This window comes from Perna viridis, chromosome 6 (genome assembly GCF_037379345.1).
Source record: "Perna viridis isolate PV_CMFRI_1.1 ecotype Kerala chromosome 6, ASM3737934v1, whole genome shotgun sequence".
NCBI classification, from domain to species: domain Eukaryota; kingdom Metazoa; phylum Mollusca; class Bivalvia; order Mytilida; family Mytilidae; genus Perna; species Perna viridis.
This window is the reverse complement of record NC_142450.1, coordinates 40,576,674-40,594,936: the sequence shown is the minus strand read 5'-3', so window position 1 is coordinate 40,594,936 and position 18,263 is coordinate 40,576,674. Positions and strand designations below refer to the sequence as shown.

The window sequence follows — 18,263 nt, the reverse complement described above, 5'->3', positions numbered from 1 at the left end:
CTTTGTTGTTGTGTACAACTACACACATAACAACAACTTATTCTTAATTGTCCTGAAAAACAGCTGAGATATCAGAAAAATAATGAAAGATATCTTTTTTTTTTAGCAATTTGCTACTCCTGACCAGAGGGGACACATCTCTCAGATAGATGGTCCAACACCAAGGAATTCATTTGGATTTCAAGTCAGCCAACAGAACTTCAATGATGCTAAAGCACTTCATGAGGTAGTGTCTAAACATTTGCTTGGAGGGCAAACACATCAAATAATTGTTATGATACATATTAAAAGTAGTTTCTTTTTATAGTTTTCAAGGAGTATCTGAAGAGGAAAAAATAGGAAATTTTGTACAGTCCAAGACAATTCAGTTATTTTGAAGTTCAAATACACAGTTTTATCTGGTTTTCAACTTGATTACATCGATAGTATACAGTTCAGAGAAATGATCACTATAATAATTTATGCCTTAGTAATTTTCATGAAGTATACTACATAATGTACAGGCATCAATTTAATACAACAACCTGTAAATTTCCTGATAGTATATGCTTAATATATATATATGTAGATAGATATATAGATATACATATATATTTTACAGATACAGAATATAACTGTACTAAGTATGGAGTTGTTGGCTGAGACCAGGGGAGACCATATACCTGATCCAGAAGTAGATGCTGTCCAAGCAGTCTTTTATTCTATACTGAATGATGTCCCTCCAGAAAAAGGGACAAGGGAAGTAACTGGGGTCATTCTTGTGGATTCTAGGTCTGCAAAGAATCAGAGAGAGCAAGAAAAACTAACTGCTTTAAAACAAAGTGGTATATCAACTCCACAGTCAACTCCAGGAAGTCCAAAACCTTCAACTTCAAAGGATGATTCAACATCACAATCAACTCCTGGGTCTCAAAAGCCTTCAACTTCAAAAGATACCAGATTTTCTTCCGCAAAGCCATCCTCAACACCATTATCTCAAAGTTCTTCAAGTTCAAAGGGTAAAGGTAAACAAATTGGACATACTACTAGCCAGCCAGATTCAAGCCAGTCTCCATCAATGGCCACATCACCAGATCAGACAATACTACAGAAATCTGGTGTTGACAGTAAAATGGAAATAACTTATGTAGAGACAGAGAAAGATCTCTTCCAATCTTTTATTGATCTGATCAGAAAGTAAGTCATCTTATTTTATAGTTGTAAGGTGTAAAACTAAGTTATAGGCATTTCTTGCAATGATTTAGGTATTTCACAAATGTATTTTTTTATAATGGTCTTTTACACAGGAAAAAATATCCCCACAAATTCATTATACTGTAAAATAGATTTTCTCTGAAAAAGTCAAACTTACTACTGCAGATATGTTCAGCTTTTTAATGAGAAGACTTATAGTACATGCAATTTTGTTTGACAAAAGTGTAGTTCACTGTACATGTGCATACAAAATCTCTATGTAGAGAACAGGAAATGACTAAGAACTCTGCATTTGAATGGTCTTTGTAGCAAAAAAATTGTAAAAAAACAATCTGAAATCATGGAAGTATTTATTTGTTTGTAGATGGGATCCAGAGATAGTGGTGGGTTGGGAGATACAGAAAGTTTCCTGGGGATTTCTGTTACAGAGGGCAGCACATATTGGTCTTAACCTCTGTTCTCAAATATCAAGGATACCAGGTATATTAAGTAACCGGTATTCTTTTAAAAAAGTTTAATGCATATTGTTTATGCTATTTGAAGAATTCTGTTTTTTTTGGTTTTTTTTTGGTGTTTTTGGTGTTTTGTTAATGGTTTTGTAATTGTTAATGCCATTTTTTGATTTTGTCATTGTTTTAAATGAAAAGTAATTTCTTGAAGGCTAGCCTAATACATAAAAAATGAATAACATTTTGGACTGAAAAAGACACACATATGAGATAAAATAGTTATCTCACCACCTGTGTAAATGAATTTAGATTGTCTTTGTATGACAAAGATGGTTATATTGTTACTCATGATAAACACTAGAAGTTTCCATCTTCCATAAATTAAAATGAACATTCTGTCATTATGCTCATCTTAAGCAACAATATATGGTGTTTTTTTCTTTTGGAAATACAATTTGTTCTTTTTTCTCAGATGACAAGAAAGCCAGTCATTTCTCAGCTACGAAAGATGAGTATGGTGCAGACCATCAGTCTGAGATCCATATTGTTGGTAGGATTGTTATCAACCTTTGGAGAATTATCAGACATGAGGTAATAAACCTTAAAAAAAAAAAAAACAGATGCTAAAACCAATTCAAGTTGAAAGATTATCTAAATAATTAAAGAGCTTTATGAAATCAGAAAGATTCAGTAGTACATATTTGCTTGTTGTTTAAATAGCTTATGTAAACATGTAATGCAAAATTTAGCTGTCTGATATTTAAAACTATACAAAAATGGAATATATTTACAAATCATGCCAACTCTATAAATGAGAAATATATGTAGTTAAAATAAAAACCCTGTCATGGTTATGTTCCAGGTGTCATTAAATATCTACACGTTTGAGAATGTAATGTTCCATATGCTTCACCAGAGAGTTCCATTGTATTCATTCAAGGCCCTTAACTCTTGGTATAACCACCGGACCCATCTTTACAGGTATGATATAACAGTTCATGCTAACATTCTAGATTTGCTAGTAATGTATTTGCCTATATTGGTTTTAAGTTACTTTAATTTGGCATAGAACACAGGCTTGGAGACCACTGTCTTTGACAAACTGTAATTGTAAACTTATTGGTTGCATGTGGAAACTATTGAATGGCCATTGATATTTGATCCAAAGTTTTTTCTATTATTATATTCCCAGTATGCAAAGCTTGGTTATATTTTTCTGAAAACATGCTTGGATTAGAAAAAAAAAAGTCTTTGTCAGTGTTGATAAAATTAAATCCAAATTTCACATCTAAATGCCTCCCATGCAGAAAATGACTAAATAAATTAGAGGTTAATTGAAATTGTCACAAGCCATGCATACTTTTTCACCATCTATTACCCATACAGTGGCCTCGTTAAGTTATCTGAGATCTAATAAAAAAGAAAAAAACACTGTATCATTTTAGAGTTGAAATAACTCATGGATACTATAGTGGTTTTGTATTTTTTTTTAACAAATCTTCAGTTACTTTATTCATAGGATGCTAACAAGTGTGATTTTTGTTGTTCAAGCTTAACCCCCCCTCACCCCCCCCCCCAAAAAAAAACCAACCAAAAAAACATGACAAAATATCAATTTTATATTGTGATAGGTGGCGAGTGTTGGACTATTTTACAATGAGAGTGAAAGCTAACCTTCAGATTATAGACCAGGTAGACCTGATAGGTAGAACCAGTGAGTTTGCCAGAGTATTTGGTATAGAGTTCTACCATGTCCTCTCCAGAGGATCACAAGTATGTGTTGTAGTAATGTTTATAGTCAGTCCACATATTCTTTTTGTAAACTTTTCTGGTTTTAAATTAGAGGGCAATTAGAGAATATATCAACACAAACAAATAGAATGTAATATAGAATGGCCAAATTTACTGTGTCAGTTGAGTTGTACAAGTCTTTGACAATTAAAGTGCTGGCACAAATTAATTCAGTTAGCATATGTAAAAAGGTATGGATTACAATTTCTGTAAGTTATGTATTTTACTTGTTTACATTGTTGTAAGTTATTTCCTTTCTTAGTACATTGTAACCTGTCTAAACCAATCTCTGAATAAACCAAAAACCTGTCTAAACCTTCTGAAAAACCCTTATTATAAGGAAATAGGTTCTACAATCCAAAATGTGTTCAGATTAGACAGATTTGATTGTAGTAAGTTTTTCCCTTTTTGTTTTCAAAAATTATGCAGGAATAGTCAACTTCTTCCATTTTTATTTCAGTATCGAGTAGAATCAATGATGTTACGGCTAGCCAAGCCAATGAACTTCATCCCTGTATCTCCAAGTATTCACCAGAGAGCTAGAATGAGAGCTCCTGAGTGTATACCCTTGACGTTAGAACCAGAGTCCAGGTTTTATCATGATCCTGTAGTTGTTGTAGATTTCCAATCTCTGTACCCATCAATCATGATAGCTTACAACTATTGTTTCTCGACGTGTGTTGGAAGGATCAATCTGTTAGAGAAAGCTCAGTATGTGTTTGTAACAATAGTCATTTCAAATTCTTTAAGTACAGTGTAAATTTTTTTTTTCTTTTTTTACTATTCAATAGTGATTTTGATTCATATTATCACTACAAATAGATTATACCCAGACTCAATAAATTAATGGTATATTGGAATCATTGTCTGTCATTTTACCTGACCAAATTGCTTCACAATTATCTTGACTTCAGAGATCATGGATTGATTTCAAATTATGTGGCTTCATATTGATGGAAGATTTGTTGTAAGTAATTTTGGTCGTTGTCTGATATAAGTTTTTAGAAAGTGGGGTTTACCGAGCATGACAGCTTGTGCAAGTTCATGTTATGTATTTTTGAATTTTTATTTATTTCAGTGAGGGAAGCATTGAGTTTGGATGTACAAACTTGAAAATTCCCCCATCAGTTTTAAAGGTAAGTTTTTGAACTTAAAAGTGTATATTTTATAAAACAAAATGAATATTGTTGTCGTTTTAATGCCATTTGATGCTGTTGAAATTATAACTAGTACTGTATTTTTCTGACTGTAAGTCAATATTTTTTTTCAACAAAATGTCATCCTGGACTTATTGTCCCCTTCAACTTATATAAGGATTTTTCTAGACAAAACTTCATCTAGTGATTTTATGAAAATTGATTACATTATATTTATTGTAAATGGGATAAACTGCTATCACATGTCTTAGGAAAACAAAAGCCGTCAAAGCTAATCAAACTGGCATTCAAACTCAAAAGATAATTGATCAAGGCCGCTATCCATTTATGAATGAATATGACAATGTTATATTAAGTCATTCCTAAGTGCCATTCTTCAAGACCGTTAAAATATATAAACAAACCCTTGAAGATATGTTTACAAAATCTTTAATCAGATCGTGCATTCCAGAGTTATCAGTTCTTTTACATGCAAATGTATACCCATTTATGGTGTGTCGTAACACATTGGCACATGGCGCAATTTATAATAAATTAAGGTGTCCAATTGGCTAATTGCAACCAGATTTAAAGGTGGCATTTTTTATGGTAATTTAGAATACCAGATTATATTGTTTATTTATTACCAGTCTTAATTATGGCCTGTTGTCCAGACTGATTTAACACCTGGTGCCCACTTGACATGTTTAGGATCTTTGTGTTTCAATATCAGAGCAACTGACATGGAATTAAATAAAACTAATAAAACTCATTTACAGAATATGCTTTATTAAAAATACTAACAAACTTAAGGGTATCATTTAAAGTTACTTCGGTTGAATAATATGATTTGAAAAACTACCACTGACACTTATGGTTGACATCAAAGACCTAAGATGCACGTCTGACCCTCAACTTATCTAGCAAATTCAACTTACCCGTTTTTTTGTTGTTGATTTTAGTCAAAATTTGTCGATTCGACTTAAAAACCACATCGACTGACAGGTAAAAAAATAAATGCTATTTTTTTTTGTGCAGATGGACCAGATAATACATTTTCACTCATGTTTGCCTAATTATTTCACTTTTTACAGCCGAGTAATTGAAATTTCTTTGAAATATATTTGAAGATCATTGCCTTGATGCCACACTCTTCTTTGAAGTTATAATGTTGTATTTCACTTCATTTCATTAATTTTAGAAAATCAAGGATGATATAACAGTGTCTCCCAATGGAGTGGTGTTTGTCAGACAGCATGTTAGGAAAGGGGTAATATCAGCGTAAGTAACCATAGAAATATCTGTTCTGAATGCAATGACACTGACCATAGTTGAATATGCTTCCTTACTTCTGTGAGGGAAACATTCTTATTTTCAGCAGGATAAGATTTCCTTATCTCACCCTCAGGCTGACACAGAGCATGAGGTCTTTCCAGTTAAAATTTGAGCATTTTATTGAAGATAAAAAGAAAGATTCTATTTTTAAGAAGTGTATATATATATATATATTTTTGTTCAATGTTTATAGGACGTCATATTAGAATGATTCCTTTCTCACTTTGTTTACTCAGTGACCTACATTTTACAGCTAATCCTGGTATATTATAACATTTTATGTTCTTCATCATTGTGTTTTATCATTGTTATAATTGTTTGTTATTCTTATGACCCATGAGGGCCTCATGAATGGTTATTCATATGACCCATGAGGGCCTCATGAATAGTTTTTCATATGACCCATGAGGGCCTCATGAATAGTTATTCATATGACCCATGAGGGCCTCATGAATGGTTATTCTTATGACCCATGAGGGCCTCATGAATGGTTTTTCATATGACCCATGAGGGCCTCATGAATGGTTATTCTTATGATCCATGAGGGCCTCATGAATAGTTATTCATATGACCAATGAGGGCCTCATGAATAGTTTTTCATATGACCCATGAGGGCCTCATGAATGGTTATTCTTATGACCCATGAGGGCCTCATGAATAGTTATTCTTATGACCCATGAGGGCCTCATGAATAGTTATTCATATGACCCATGAGGGCTTCATGAATGGTTATTCATATGACCCATGAGGGCCTTGTGAATGGAATCTTCTTCTATTGTAGTTGCACATTGATACGATCAGCTGTATAATGTAATTGATTGTTAGTGAATTACATGTAATAAATATGGTGAGAAAAGAATTAAACACCTGTTAGACTCTGACATCTCAGTCACTCTTTGGTAAGACACAATTATGCATGAGAAATACATGTATACTAATATAATGTCTTATTTATTATGTAAGTAACCTTTCTATGTTCATTACAGGATGGTAGAGGGCATACTTAATACAAGAATAATGGTAAAAAAGTCCATGAAAGATTATAAGAAAGATAAGGTATATAATGTGTCAGATGTTGGTAATGTTTGTGTGGATGGGGTTGTATGATTAAGGTGTCAAAGTGATTATATGAAGTAAGAAGATTTGTTGCAACTTTCACTAAGTTCTATATAACAAGTTATGACTGTTTGATATAAAGTCCTAAGTTTTTAATGAAATTATTGTTAATGTATCATTGAACACAAAAAAATCAGTTGTATATTTCTTATACATATGAATTTTCCACTAATATTTACGTCTGTATGCTGTAGGACAAAATTAACACCACCTTATATCATTGTAGACATTATATAGACTACTTGATGCTAGACAACTTGGATTAAAGTTGATAGCTAATGTAACCTATGGATATACAGGTGCTAACTTTTCTGGCAGGATGCCATGTATTGAGGTTAGTTAGACTTGCCACATGTAACGGTAGAAAAGTCTCTTTGTTTTGTTTTATTAAAAAACATGATTTGATTGGGTTCTTAAAGTATTTTAAGAGGAATAATGTATATATTTAAGGAGTTCACTGTGACAGTTTCCATTTTGTAATGTGTAAAATCATTTCCACTTTTTCAGTGAGTGGTTAAGTATGAACAAGACTTTAAACTACCCAGTAGTCAAATATTCTTGAGCATTTTATTGACTTTTCACATTTTTCAAATTCAGATTTACTGCATTTTTCATGGGTAAATTGATTCTCTTTCAGCCAAGTTTCAATTTAAATTATTTGTCAAGACTTGATAGTAACATTTTGATTTTAATGAGTGCTGGAGATACACATTAGGATTGTGATTTGAGAAATAATATTAACCTCTCCTACCTGAAAGAGAACAAGGTAAAAAACTGTTTACACCTAATTTTACAGGTAGCTGACAGTATTGTAAGGAAGGCCAGAGAGACCCTGGAAAGATCCATCAAACTTGTAGAAGATACGCCCAAATGGGGAGCTAAGGTTGTATATGGAGATACTGACAGGTATTGTAATGGTTAATATTTATACATTTTGTTACAAAATAACCTATCTGTAATACACCTGTTTATTGAGTAAATGTTTTTAAGGATTGAATTGCATAAAAAAAATTGTTGACAAATTTTGAAAATCAATAAATACAAATACAGTAGTTAAATATAAAATAAGAGATGTAGTATGATTGTCAATGAGACAGTCATCCACCAAAAGTGAAGCAGTAAACAATTTTAAAACTTCTACAGGTCACCACACAGTCTTCAATGAAGGGCAAAATCCATACCATAAAGCAAGCTGTAAAAAGCCCCAAAATAAATGAAGTGAAACTATTCATAGAAGAAGAAAATCTACATAATCTATAGAAGAAATGTAAAATGAATAACAATTAAAATAAAAAAAAAAAAACAACAACCACTGGACTACAGGATCTGGCTCAGGACATGCACGTAAAGTATGTGGTGGGGTTGAACATGTATTTAAGTGCTCATCTCTTCCCTAACCTGGGACAATGGTGGGAAATTACCATAAATCGAACTATAAAAATCTGTTAAAATCAGATTTAACTCTTGAGATTGATACAGAATACCAACACTGCTACAAGATTGAAGTCATGACTACAGAAGTTTCATTGTCGTCATCATGAACTCATGGATCTTTATGGTGTATCCATCTGCACCATGAAAACTGATTTATTCAATGGGTCATAGTTCTCCTTTCCTGGTTTGTCTACCCCAGACATGACTTTTTATGAGCAACTCGATGGGTGTTTCTAGAAAAGCAGAGGATGCTTACCCTACCGGTGCACCTGGTCAATGCTCCCAGTTTTTAGTGGAGTCTGTGTTGCTCATTTGCTTTTGTTACTTTGTATGTATGATTTTAGTTACTTTATGTTCTTTGTTGTGTATGTCTGTTTTCCATGTCTGGTCTTTGTCCCTGAATTACATTCTTTTGATTACCGCTATAACCTTGGTTCCCTTGATTACTCTTTAACAAATAGGACAACAAGCTGTATCTATCTCAAAGGATACTCACTGTTTCTGTCAGCTAGTGCAAAATCAAAAAGCAACTGAAAAGCATGTTTACTCAAACAAAGTGATCAATAATAATATGTCAATAAGTCAAGGACTAAGTGAAAAAATATCAAATATCAAAACGTCTAAGTAAAACAAGGTCTTCTTGCTAATGTGAAGACAAAAAGTAATGGCAAGTAGTAGGACAAAATGTAATAGAGTTAATTGATATTTAATTTATTAGCAAGGGAGTCAATGTTAGAACCAGTAAAAACATAATTCAAAGATTTAATGAAGATAACTCTTATGGATAAGTTTATTCAAATATTTTCCAGACTTAAAGGATTCTGTGTGAACTTTCAAGCTTTATTACATTACCATAAAAACTAGGATACAAAATCCCATTTTTGTTAAGATACGAGAAGTACAACCAAACTTCAGCATCACATATTAAGAACTTAGTAAAACTAATTAATGGTAACAATAACCTTGACTCAACAATTTACTAGTAATAGAGAGATTTCATTCAGCAGAATCTAAAACATTGCTACAAACACAGGCATATGGAACTAGCTGAGAAATATGTAAGCCATATTAAGGAGCCAAAGGAGCGTCCTCATCAAGGAAGGGAAACTAACTATTGGAAACAGAAAATTGTGCCTCCTGTCATAAATTTCAGTTTTGAATATACCTTGTTAAATGGAAAGACCCAAAGCCAGAAAATGACAATTAAATTGTCCTTTTTAACTTTATTTAAAGTCAATTCCTTGAGGTAAATTTTGGCAGAAAGAGTCAGTATCATCAAGATAGTGATAAGTATTATGAGATTTGTCTATACAATCAGATTTGGAAGGATCTTTATGAAGTCTAGCTCTTAAATGTGATTCTGTTTAAATCACAGGAAACATATTGTTTATGGGAATCTTAATATGTTACAAGTGTCATTTTGATGCATTTGTTAAAGACTGACAACAAAGTTTTGTTCCATTTTAGTATGTTTATCCTGCTTAAGGGGAGAAGTAAGGAAGACGCCTTTAAGATAGGATATGAGATTTGTGATGCTGTTACAGCCATGCATCCTAGTCCTATTAAACTCAAGTTTGAGAAGGTGAGGGATAGATAGGATTAGAAATGTTTTCATACAAAATCTCAACCTTATGAGAAGACTACTTCAGTTTTGTTTCATGCATATGGATTTACATGTACCAGTATACATATTGGACTAAACTTCTTGCTAACTAGTATGATAAGATTAATGAGATTAAACCAGAACAAAATTATTAAATAAGCTACAACTATCATATTTTGGTGTAAAAAGTGGTATTAAAGTACAAGTATGTACTTGAGAAATGTTTTAATGTTTGCTATTTACTGTGGGTATAATTTTTATTCTTAAAAATACTATCTTAACTATACACCATTGTTGTATTTAGGTATGCATTTAGAGATATAATAACTATTCTGACTATCTTGTACTTTTATGGTGAATTAATTAAATTTTCTTTTTTCTGTACAGGTTTATCTCCCCTGTGTTCTTCAGACCAAGAAGAGATATGTCGGGTTCAGTTATGAAACACCTGACCAGAAAGAACCTGTGTTTGATGCTAAGGGTATAGAGACAGTCAGGAGAGATGCATGTCCAGCTGTTGCTAAGGTATGGCTTATATACTACAGATACTGAAAAAGTTTTAACATTCCTTTAAATCTGTGTAAGCTCACTATTGATAATTCAATGAAACCTAAACTGATTTTGAGTAAGTAGGTACTTAATCCTCTAAGCAATCTGGAATCCTATTCACTTTTAAGTTTAGTGTCATTTTTCACACAGGAAGGTAAGTCATGCTTAGCCCTTTGTAGATGTTGATCTCCATAAGAAAACTTTTAAGTTGTTAATTTTTCAGTTTTCCTGAATTTAGTAAGGGAATCAGAGACAAAATGACGAAAGTTTTTTCAGTTTTGACAGCTTTTTTGAAAATATGTTGATACTTCTTATTCAAACATTGGATTGTAATTATTATTTCTTGAACTTCCAGATACTAGAAAGGTCCATCAAAGTTCTGTTCACAACAAAAGATGTATCCCAGGTGAAACAGTATGTTCAGAACCAGTGTAGGAAACTAATGGAGGGTAAAGTTAGCATGCAAGATCTAATCTTTGCCAAAGAATACAGAGGAATGCCTGGATATAAACCTGGAGCCTGTGTTCCTTCTCTGGAAATATCAAAGTAAGTTGGAGTAGTTCTTATCTCTTTTCATCTTTATAAGAATAAGTTTGCAGAGCTATTTAGGATTTAAATAAAAACAGCACAATTTGATTTTTTTTATGAATTTTGAACCTACACATCAGAGAGCAAGTCGATTCTAGTAAAAAATCAATTATGGAAACAACGAAAATCTTTATTTTTTGGTTTTTTTTTTGAAACCTTAAAAAAAATTAGGGTTGTCAGGGAAAAATAGTGTCAGTTGGGTTACTGGAAACACAGATTATTTTTTAGGCCTTTAAATTTCTTTTCTTTCTTTAACTTGTACATGTGTAGTTTTCTTTGTTTATTTTTGAGACACTTATTTGCATATGTCACATTTACCTACACAGAAAAGACAATAACTGAAAACAAATTTCTTGTAACTCTCTTCTGGAGATATTTTCTTTCTTCTTTATTTAAAATAAAAGAGCAAAAAGTGAAAGAACTGGCAATTTCTATTTTCTATAACAGGATGACATTTGGATGTCTGTGAAAACAGTTTTATTGACAAGTGAGTTGGTGGTTGTACAACACCATCCTGTATATGTCACACCAAAAGACTGAATACCTTAAAAAGATTTTATTTTATTTTTTTTTTTATAATAGGAAGTTACTTCGACATGACAGAAGAGCTGAACCTTGTGTTGGAGAGCGTGTACCGTATGTGATAGTGTATGGAAGCCCTGGCTTGCCATTAATACAGTTAGTTAAACAGCCATGGGATGTACTATTGGACCCATCACTGAGAATTAATGCTACTTACTACATAACCAAGCAGATTCTACCCCCATTAGATAGAATGTTGTCATTGCTGGGAGTTGATGTTTTGTCATGGTAAGATCTTTTTAGTAACAAAGACAATATTTAAAGATTTACACTAAATATAGATAATTGAGAAAGATTTCTTACTTTTATAAACTTATAAACCACACAGCAAAGTTTTGATTTGTCCTTCATTTCATCAGTCTGTTTGTCAGTCTTTTTTTTGTTAATGCCACTTTCTCAAACTATTGAACAGAAAGTCACAAAACTCTGTATATAGATAGGACACAATATTTAGTTAGGGCTAATCCAGGAAGAAATGTATGTGGGAGGAGTTTGTGGTACTTTTTATTTGACCCCACCATGCATACAATTTTAATTTATTATTTTTTCATTGTGAAGGCTAACTATATTAAATAATAACCACCCATCAAATTTTAAAAAGGTGTTCAGCCTCCCCCTCACAATTAATTCTGGAATAGCCCTTATGCATATTTTGCATAATTTTGTGGAAATGCTATGCTTCTGTATGACCACTTTCGCTTTTCCATAAACTTGGAATAATGATAGGCTTCTGTTCATACAACAATACTACTTGTGTTTTTACAGGTACAATGATATGCCAAAAGTAGTTCGTGTAGTACCTCAGTCACTGATGTCAACAGAAAATAAAAAGGTATGTTGCTCATATACTATGGATTCATTTATAAATTTGAAATACTGTGAAGTCACTATCTAACAACATAGATTCCAACCATTAGGACTTTTTCGTAATTTTTACAAATTTAGGGTAGAATATATGGTCTTACAATCAACAGTCTAATATTCAAAGGTTTCCAATCATTTCTGGTCCGAGCTGTTTCAGGTTTAAAAAACATATTCTGATCTTTAAGACACTTCACAGATACCATTGAAATAAGCCCAGTAGGGATTCAGATGATGCAGTGGTTTCAGGATTGTTGTCGATTTTTGTTAAGACAAATCTTACTATTTCCCTAAAGTGAACAAAACTATCAATCTGTAGAAGGCATATTTATATCAAATCTATGTGTACATGTATGTTATATGTCTTGTTAGGGAACTATATCTCAGTACTTCTCAGCATCCAATTGTCCTGTTTGTGATAAATCCACCAATCAGAACATATGTAACAACTGTATGACAGATCCACAGACTGTAGCCATAATACTCAACAGTAGGATCAGGAAATGGGAAACAGTTTATCATCGTCTAGTAGAGGTGTGTATTATGTCATTCGAATGTTAATATAATGAGTCAAAGAAATAAAAATCATCATTATAACTTACTTGATAATTTTAAAGTAAAAATGAAAGCTTTGTATAATCTCAGCTATGTTGAATCATGCATGAATTACACTTAAAATGAAAGGTTCAATATCATAACGACCATCCTTGGTTTTGCATGTAATTCTTTCCTCTACTTAACAGATATGTAACAGTTGTATGGGACTACAGGATGAATATCAGCCGTGTATGTCACTGGATTGTCCTATAATGTATCGAAGGAATGTAGCATCGAGAGATAATCAAAAAGGTTCACAGATGAGAGAAGTTTTATCAAAATGTTTGGACTTCTGATGGCGAGCACCTGGTTCACGAACCGATTCGATGAGCAGTATCAATGGACTTCACTAGCTTGCATTGTTCAAAGAACAAATGCTATTATCCAAATGTCATGACTTATTATGGCAGGTTTTTTTTTGTAGAAAAAGGCTTACATTCAAGTATTATTTTGACTGAGAGACAAGGTTGAATGATTTTTTTCAACAGTTAATGATTCCAGTCAAACAGATCTATGCTGCTAGACCTATTTAATAGAAAATGAGTCTGCTATTAAAAATGAATTGTACACTACCTCATGAGAGAAAAAGATACTTTGATATCATAAAGTCATGTTACTTTAAATAGAGAGTTCTTCCATTACAATTTTACATACATCTTCATATTAGTCATTAGAAGCCTTTAAATTAAAAAAACAGCTTGATTGGTTGAAAGGAAAGCAGTGTATTCCTCAGGACACAATCAATCAATGACTATGCAAATATTTTTGACATATAATGAATGTGTGATAAACCCAGAGGTCATTGTTTTTAATTTCAGATTAATAAAATCTTAACTTGAAGGCATTGAAAATATAGTATCTAATACATATTCAAGGATAATGGTATTTTGCATGTTGCCTGAAATTTCCTTCTTTCCAATTATTGTCAACATAAGTGGTGTTTGTTTTAAGGTAACATTTGACTTCCAAAAAACTTAGAAAATCCTCCTTATCTTTATTAGTGTTATGTTAAATTGCTTATTCACCGGACTTTTGAGGCCAATTATCCTAGCTATTTGTCTCCATCAAGTTCGCTCTTACTTCGAGCGCCAGTTATTCCTGCTTTTTGTCTCCCAACAGTTTCCCATTACTTCTGAGGCCAGTTATCCCACTTTTTTTGCATCCCCAGTCTTCTTGTATAACAGTGAAACAGGGGCATTAAAGTTTTATTGAGATGAATACTCGTAAATTATCTGATAGCTTCCCATAAGTATATCCTTAGATATTTAGACTCAAGTTTGTTATTGTTGTTTCTCATTGTTATTGGAAGTGCAATATGTCCTATATTTTTGTTGTGGTTGTTATTTTGTCTACTACGTTTACTGCACTCTTAAGATAAATTGGCATTATTTTTTCTTTTTTCAACAGGAAATAATTTTGATTTATAATAGATTTGTTTTGATGAAGGTCACATGAAAAATTCCATTATAGAAAACAACTAAAATAAGCATTATTTCAATGATGTAGCTAAATGGTAACGGTTTTCTTGTATTTTTAATGGCAGTTTAAGAAATGTTCATCAATTTTTTTCTTAATTTAAGATCAATCTTGCCATAAGTTTTAAAATTGGAAGCTAACATACAGGCAATTCACCAAATATGGCATTAAACCAGCAACTGTCATTAACTGTATCAAGTTCATGTAGTATTGCTAGATAAATCCATAGTGAAAATGATTTGTCTTATAAATCCCTGGTAATTTTTGTTTGTTAATTACTTGTATTAAAATCTCCCATACCATTGCAAACCTATTCCATGATATTTTAATGTTTACAGTGATATTATATTGTAAAAGTAAGAGCCCTTTTCTCCACAGAATTGGTAAATATTTGTGAAATATTAAAAAATTTCTAGACATATTTATCCTACCCCCACACCGTATGTACACAGAAATATAGGTGGTTTGTTCTGCACTATTCCTTCGAATTTGAACAATAACAATAGATATACATTTTTATTACACATGTATGAATGAGGAACCACAAAATGATGGCTTTAACATATGTCAACTAATATCAATTTTCATCATGTAATAATTTCCCAATGACTTGTGTATTTAGTAGTTGATCTTCTTTAGGGGTATTATAACAATGTACTTGTAAGGTAGGAAAAATAACTTGGGCATTTATCTGAAATTATAGTGGTAATTTTGCTAGCAAACTATTGTATGCTGCTGCTACATAGAGTAATATTATTGTTATATACATATCAGTCAATTCAGGGATAACTTGTTGATTTTTGCTCATTGTATATATTTTATTGTTACAGAGAGAGAGAGTTATAATTTTGAATGTTAATATGTGCTTTTGGTTAATGATTGTATATTAGAACTGTTTTATGGATGTTATGTATTAGATGTTTCATTTGTTAGATATGGAACTTGTTGTAGGCTATATGAAATTCATTCTTTGGTTGTTAATAGACTTCTAGGTCTTTTTATAACACTGGCATTGAATGAGGAGATATATAGTGATTGTGATGTCTATTCATCTATTTGCATCTTTTTTGTTACAGTTTCCTTTATAACTACCTATCACGGCCACCTAATTTTTTGACAAAAGCTTTATATATGCATGCCAATTTATAAGATATGAATTCAGACTTGAGCAACATCAATTTCCTGTTGGACGACTTTTGTTTGTATTTTAACCATATGAATTCTTGGATGGGAGCTTGGGGTATTCTTTAGTAAGCTTTGTCATTATTTTTCTGCAAGCCTTATACTCTAGTTAATACATGTAAACAATTGCATCTTTCTGTTCTTTAATATTCGTTCATCTCAAACCTTTCCTGATAATCAAAGAATCAATTTCATAAAGATTTTCTTGTGCATGATAATTTCTTCATAGATTTTTGAAGCATTAGATGTTGTATTGAGAACAGTGTAATTATGATCATCACGAATTTTCATTTTAAGCTTTAAAACAGTGCCTACAATAGTGTCATGATTCTAGATTTTGTAATTCTGATGTGCCAAATGAATTTTGAGTTGTTTACCAAATGAGTTCTAATAGATTTTTGATAGTGCATAACATCAATGAATGTGTCATACTTCTGTATTTTAATTTGTCCATACAGATAACAATTTGTAATATTTAATTTTTAAACAGTCATAAGGAGTCACATTAGAGAAGTAACACACTAAATTGTCGTTAGCTGGATGCTTTTTTCATTCTCTTGTTACTACATATGTAGATTGCTAAGATTAACTATATCCATCAAAATTCAGTAAACATGTCATTTTTTTCTTGTTTTTAAATTCTATTTTTTTTCTACATATTTGTATTTTCACTAATGTGCTATTGACCCCCATGCTTCACAGGAAGGAGGGGGGAATATAATAAGTAGAACCTTGGAAGACTACCTACAACACATATTTTGTAATTTTCTTGCTTGGGTCTATTTATTTAACATGGAGGAAAAGAACAGAATCATCAAAACTAACAAATTAGTGTAGTTTTGCTTAACCAAAATGTAATTTGAGGTAATCATGTGATACATGTTTTTTTAATGTTTTTACTCCCATTCATTTCATTTATTTGTTCTGAAAAATCAAAGAAATTGGTAGGTAGTTGAAGTTTGGATATTCTTTTAAGGGTCTTAATAATTTTAATAAATTTTGGGAAAATCTTTGTCTTCATAGAATTGTTTTCCAATTTTATATTTCAGAGTTATTAGACATTTTATGCAAAATAGGGGGAAAGATAGATAATCTGCTTTCTGTTTATTTTTACCTTGCTGTATGCATACTTAAATTGTATTTTGAGTCACCTGAATTCATACAGAATGCAGTTGTCACCCTTAAGTAAATTCAATAGTCCTACTCTATTTTTTTTTTTATAAAGAAGCTATCCAGATCAGTAATGATCAAGAAATGATAATATATATATTTTGTCATGTACCAAATCATTGCATCCAATTGCACAATAATGTTGATTTTTACTAGTGAGAATAATTAATGTTGCATGTTTGTAGAATTAAAAAATAAATCCTGCCTTCATATGGAAATATTTTGACACTTTTATTGGTTTAGGAAAACCTTTTTTTATGATAAATTGTAGATTTTGATGGCAGTAGTTGTTGTATGCTAGATTTGTTATAGTTATATAACAAGTGATTGCCAATTTGTTTTTTTTTTATATACTTTTGATGTAAAAGGTTGCTGAATGTGTAATTTAAGGAGAAAAATAAATGAAAAAATCTTTAATTCTGGTCTGTATATTGCACTACTAACTCATGTTTTAAAAAAAAAGAAAAATAAAGAAAAGGATTTTTTTTTGTAATAAACTGAAATGTTAAGAATAAAATAAATGAGACGTTGCAGGCTATGTTCTGCTAAGATTACCCTCACTCCACCATCTATGCTAATCAGGAATTAGAAAAGCAAGAAACCTGGAAAGAAAGGGGAAGCACAGTACAAATTATCATGCAAAAGCAATATACCGACTATCTAAGAAATGCCTCCTATAGAATTTGAGAAATCTGTCACAAAAATTGTCATTATGCATCACCCAAAAACTATCAAGTTGATCAGTTAACAGGAAGTAGATGATCAACAAACCTGAATAGGAGAGACATGGTACAAGTCGGCATGCAAAACAAATACTGGTAAACCAAAAATCTAAGCATCCCCTCCAGTAGAAGCTGAGAAATCAGTCCCAAATAAAAAGCTTTGTGGAGTGGAGCATGATATGACCACAGTAATCAAACCTAGAACAGATGGGGAAAGAGTAGACACAACAATAGTTTTTGACACACTTAAGCATAGGGACTTACAATTCATTATGGACAAAACAACTGATTTGGAAACATTATAGCACAAAACTTGAAATTCAATCAAAAATGTTTAAAATTAGACCAAAAATCTAAAAAAAATCTATCTTTTGGGGTGTGGCTCCTTTGACCCCTTATACCTTAAAAACCTTTAAGAGATATCTGAAGTGTGATCGGAAAATGTTGGCAGGGATTTTAATAAAATGCCCAATATTTT

At 31.8% G+C, this 18,263-nt stretch overlaps 1 protein-coding gene across 3 annotated transcripts in view; it reads left to right on the top strand.

Moving 5' to 3' along the window:
- Positions 1-17,480, top strand: part of LOC148614959 (uncharacterized) — a 52,567-nt gene extending 35,087 nt beyond the window's left edge. For 2 of the 3 annotated variants that reach the window (XM_088589517.1, XM_088589518.1), the window contains exons 18-36: positions 107-226; positions 602-1,176; positions 1,559-1,674; positions 2,116-2,234; positions 2,506-2,624; positions 3,275-3,416; positions 3,895-4,145; positions 4,513-4,570; positions 5,772-5,851; positions 6,892-6,961; positions 7,248-7,355; positions 7,818-7,927; positions 9,923-10,037; positions 10,446-10,583; positions 10,963-11,153; positions 11,778-12,005; positions 12,543-12,609; positions 13,011-13,172; positions 13,382-17,480. In XM_088589517.1, the coding sequence (XP_088445643.1) occupies positions 107-226; positions 602-1,176; positions 1,559-1,674; positions 2,116-2,234; positions 2,506-2,624; positions 3,275-3,416; positions 3,895-4,145; positions 4,513-4,570; positions 5,772-5,851; positions 6,892-6,961; positions 7,248-7,355; positions 7,818-7,927; positions 9,923-10,037; positions 10,446-10,583; positions 10,963-11,153; positions 11,778-12,005; positions 12,543-12,609; positions 13,011-13,172; positions 13,382-13,531 (2,919 nt within the window). In that variant the 3' untranslated portion in view covers positions 13,532-17,480. The other variant, XM_088589519.1, reaches the window with a different exon arrangement.
- The last annotated feature ends 783 nt before the right edge of the window (positions 17,481-18,263 follow it).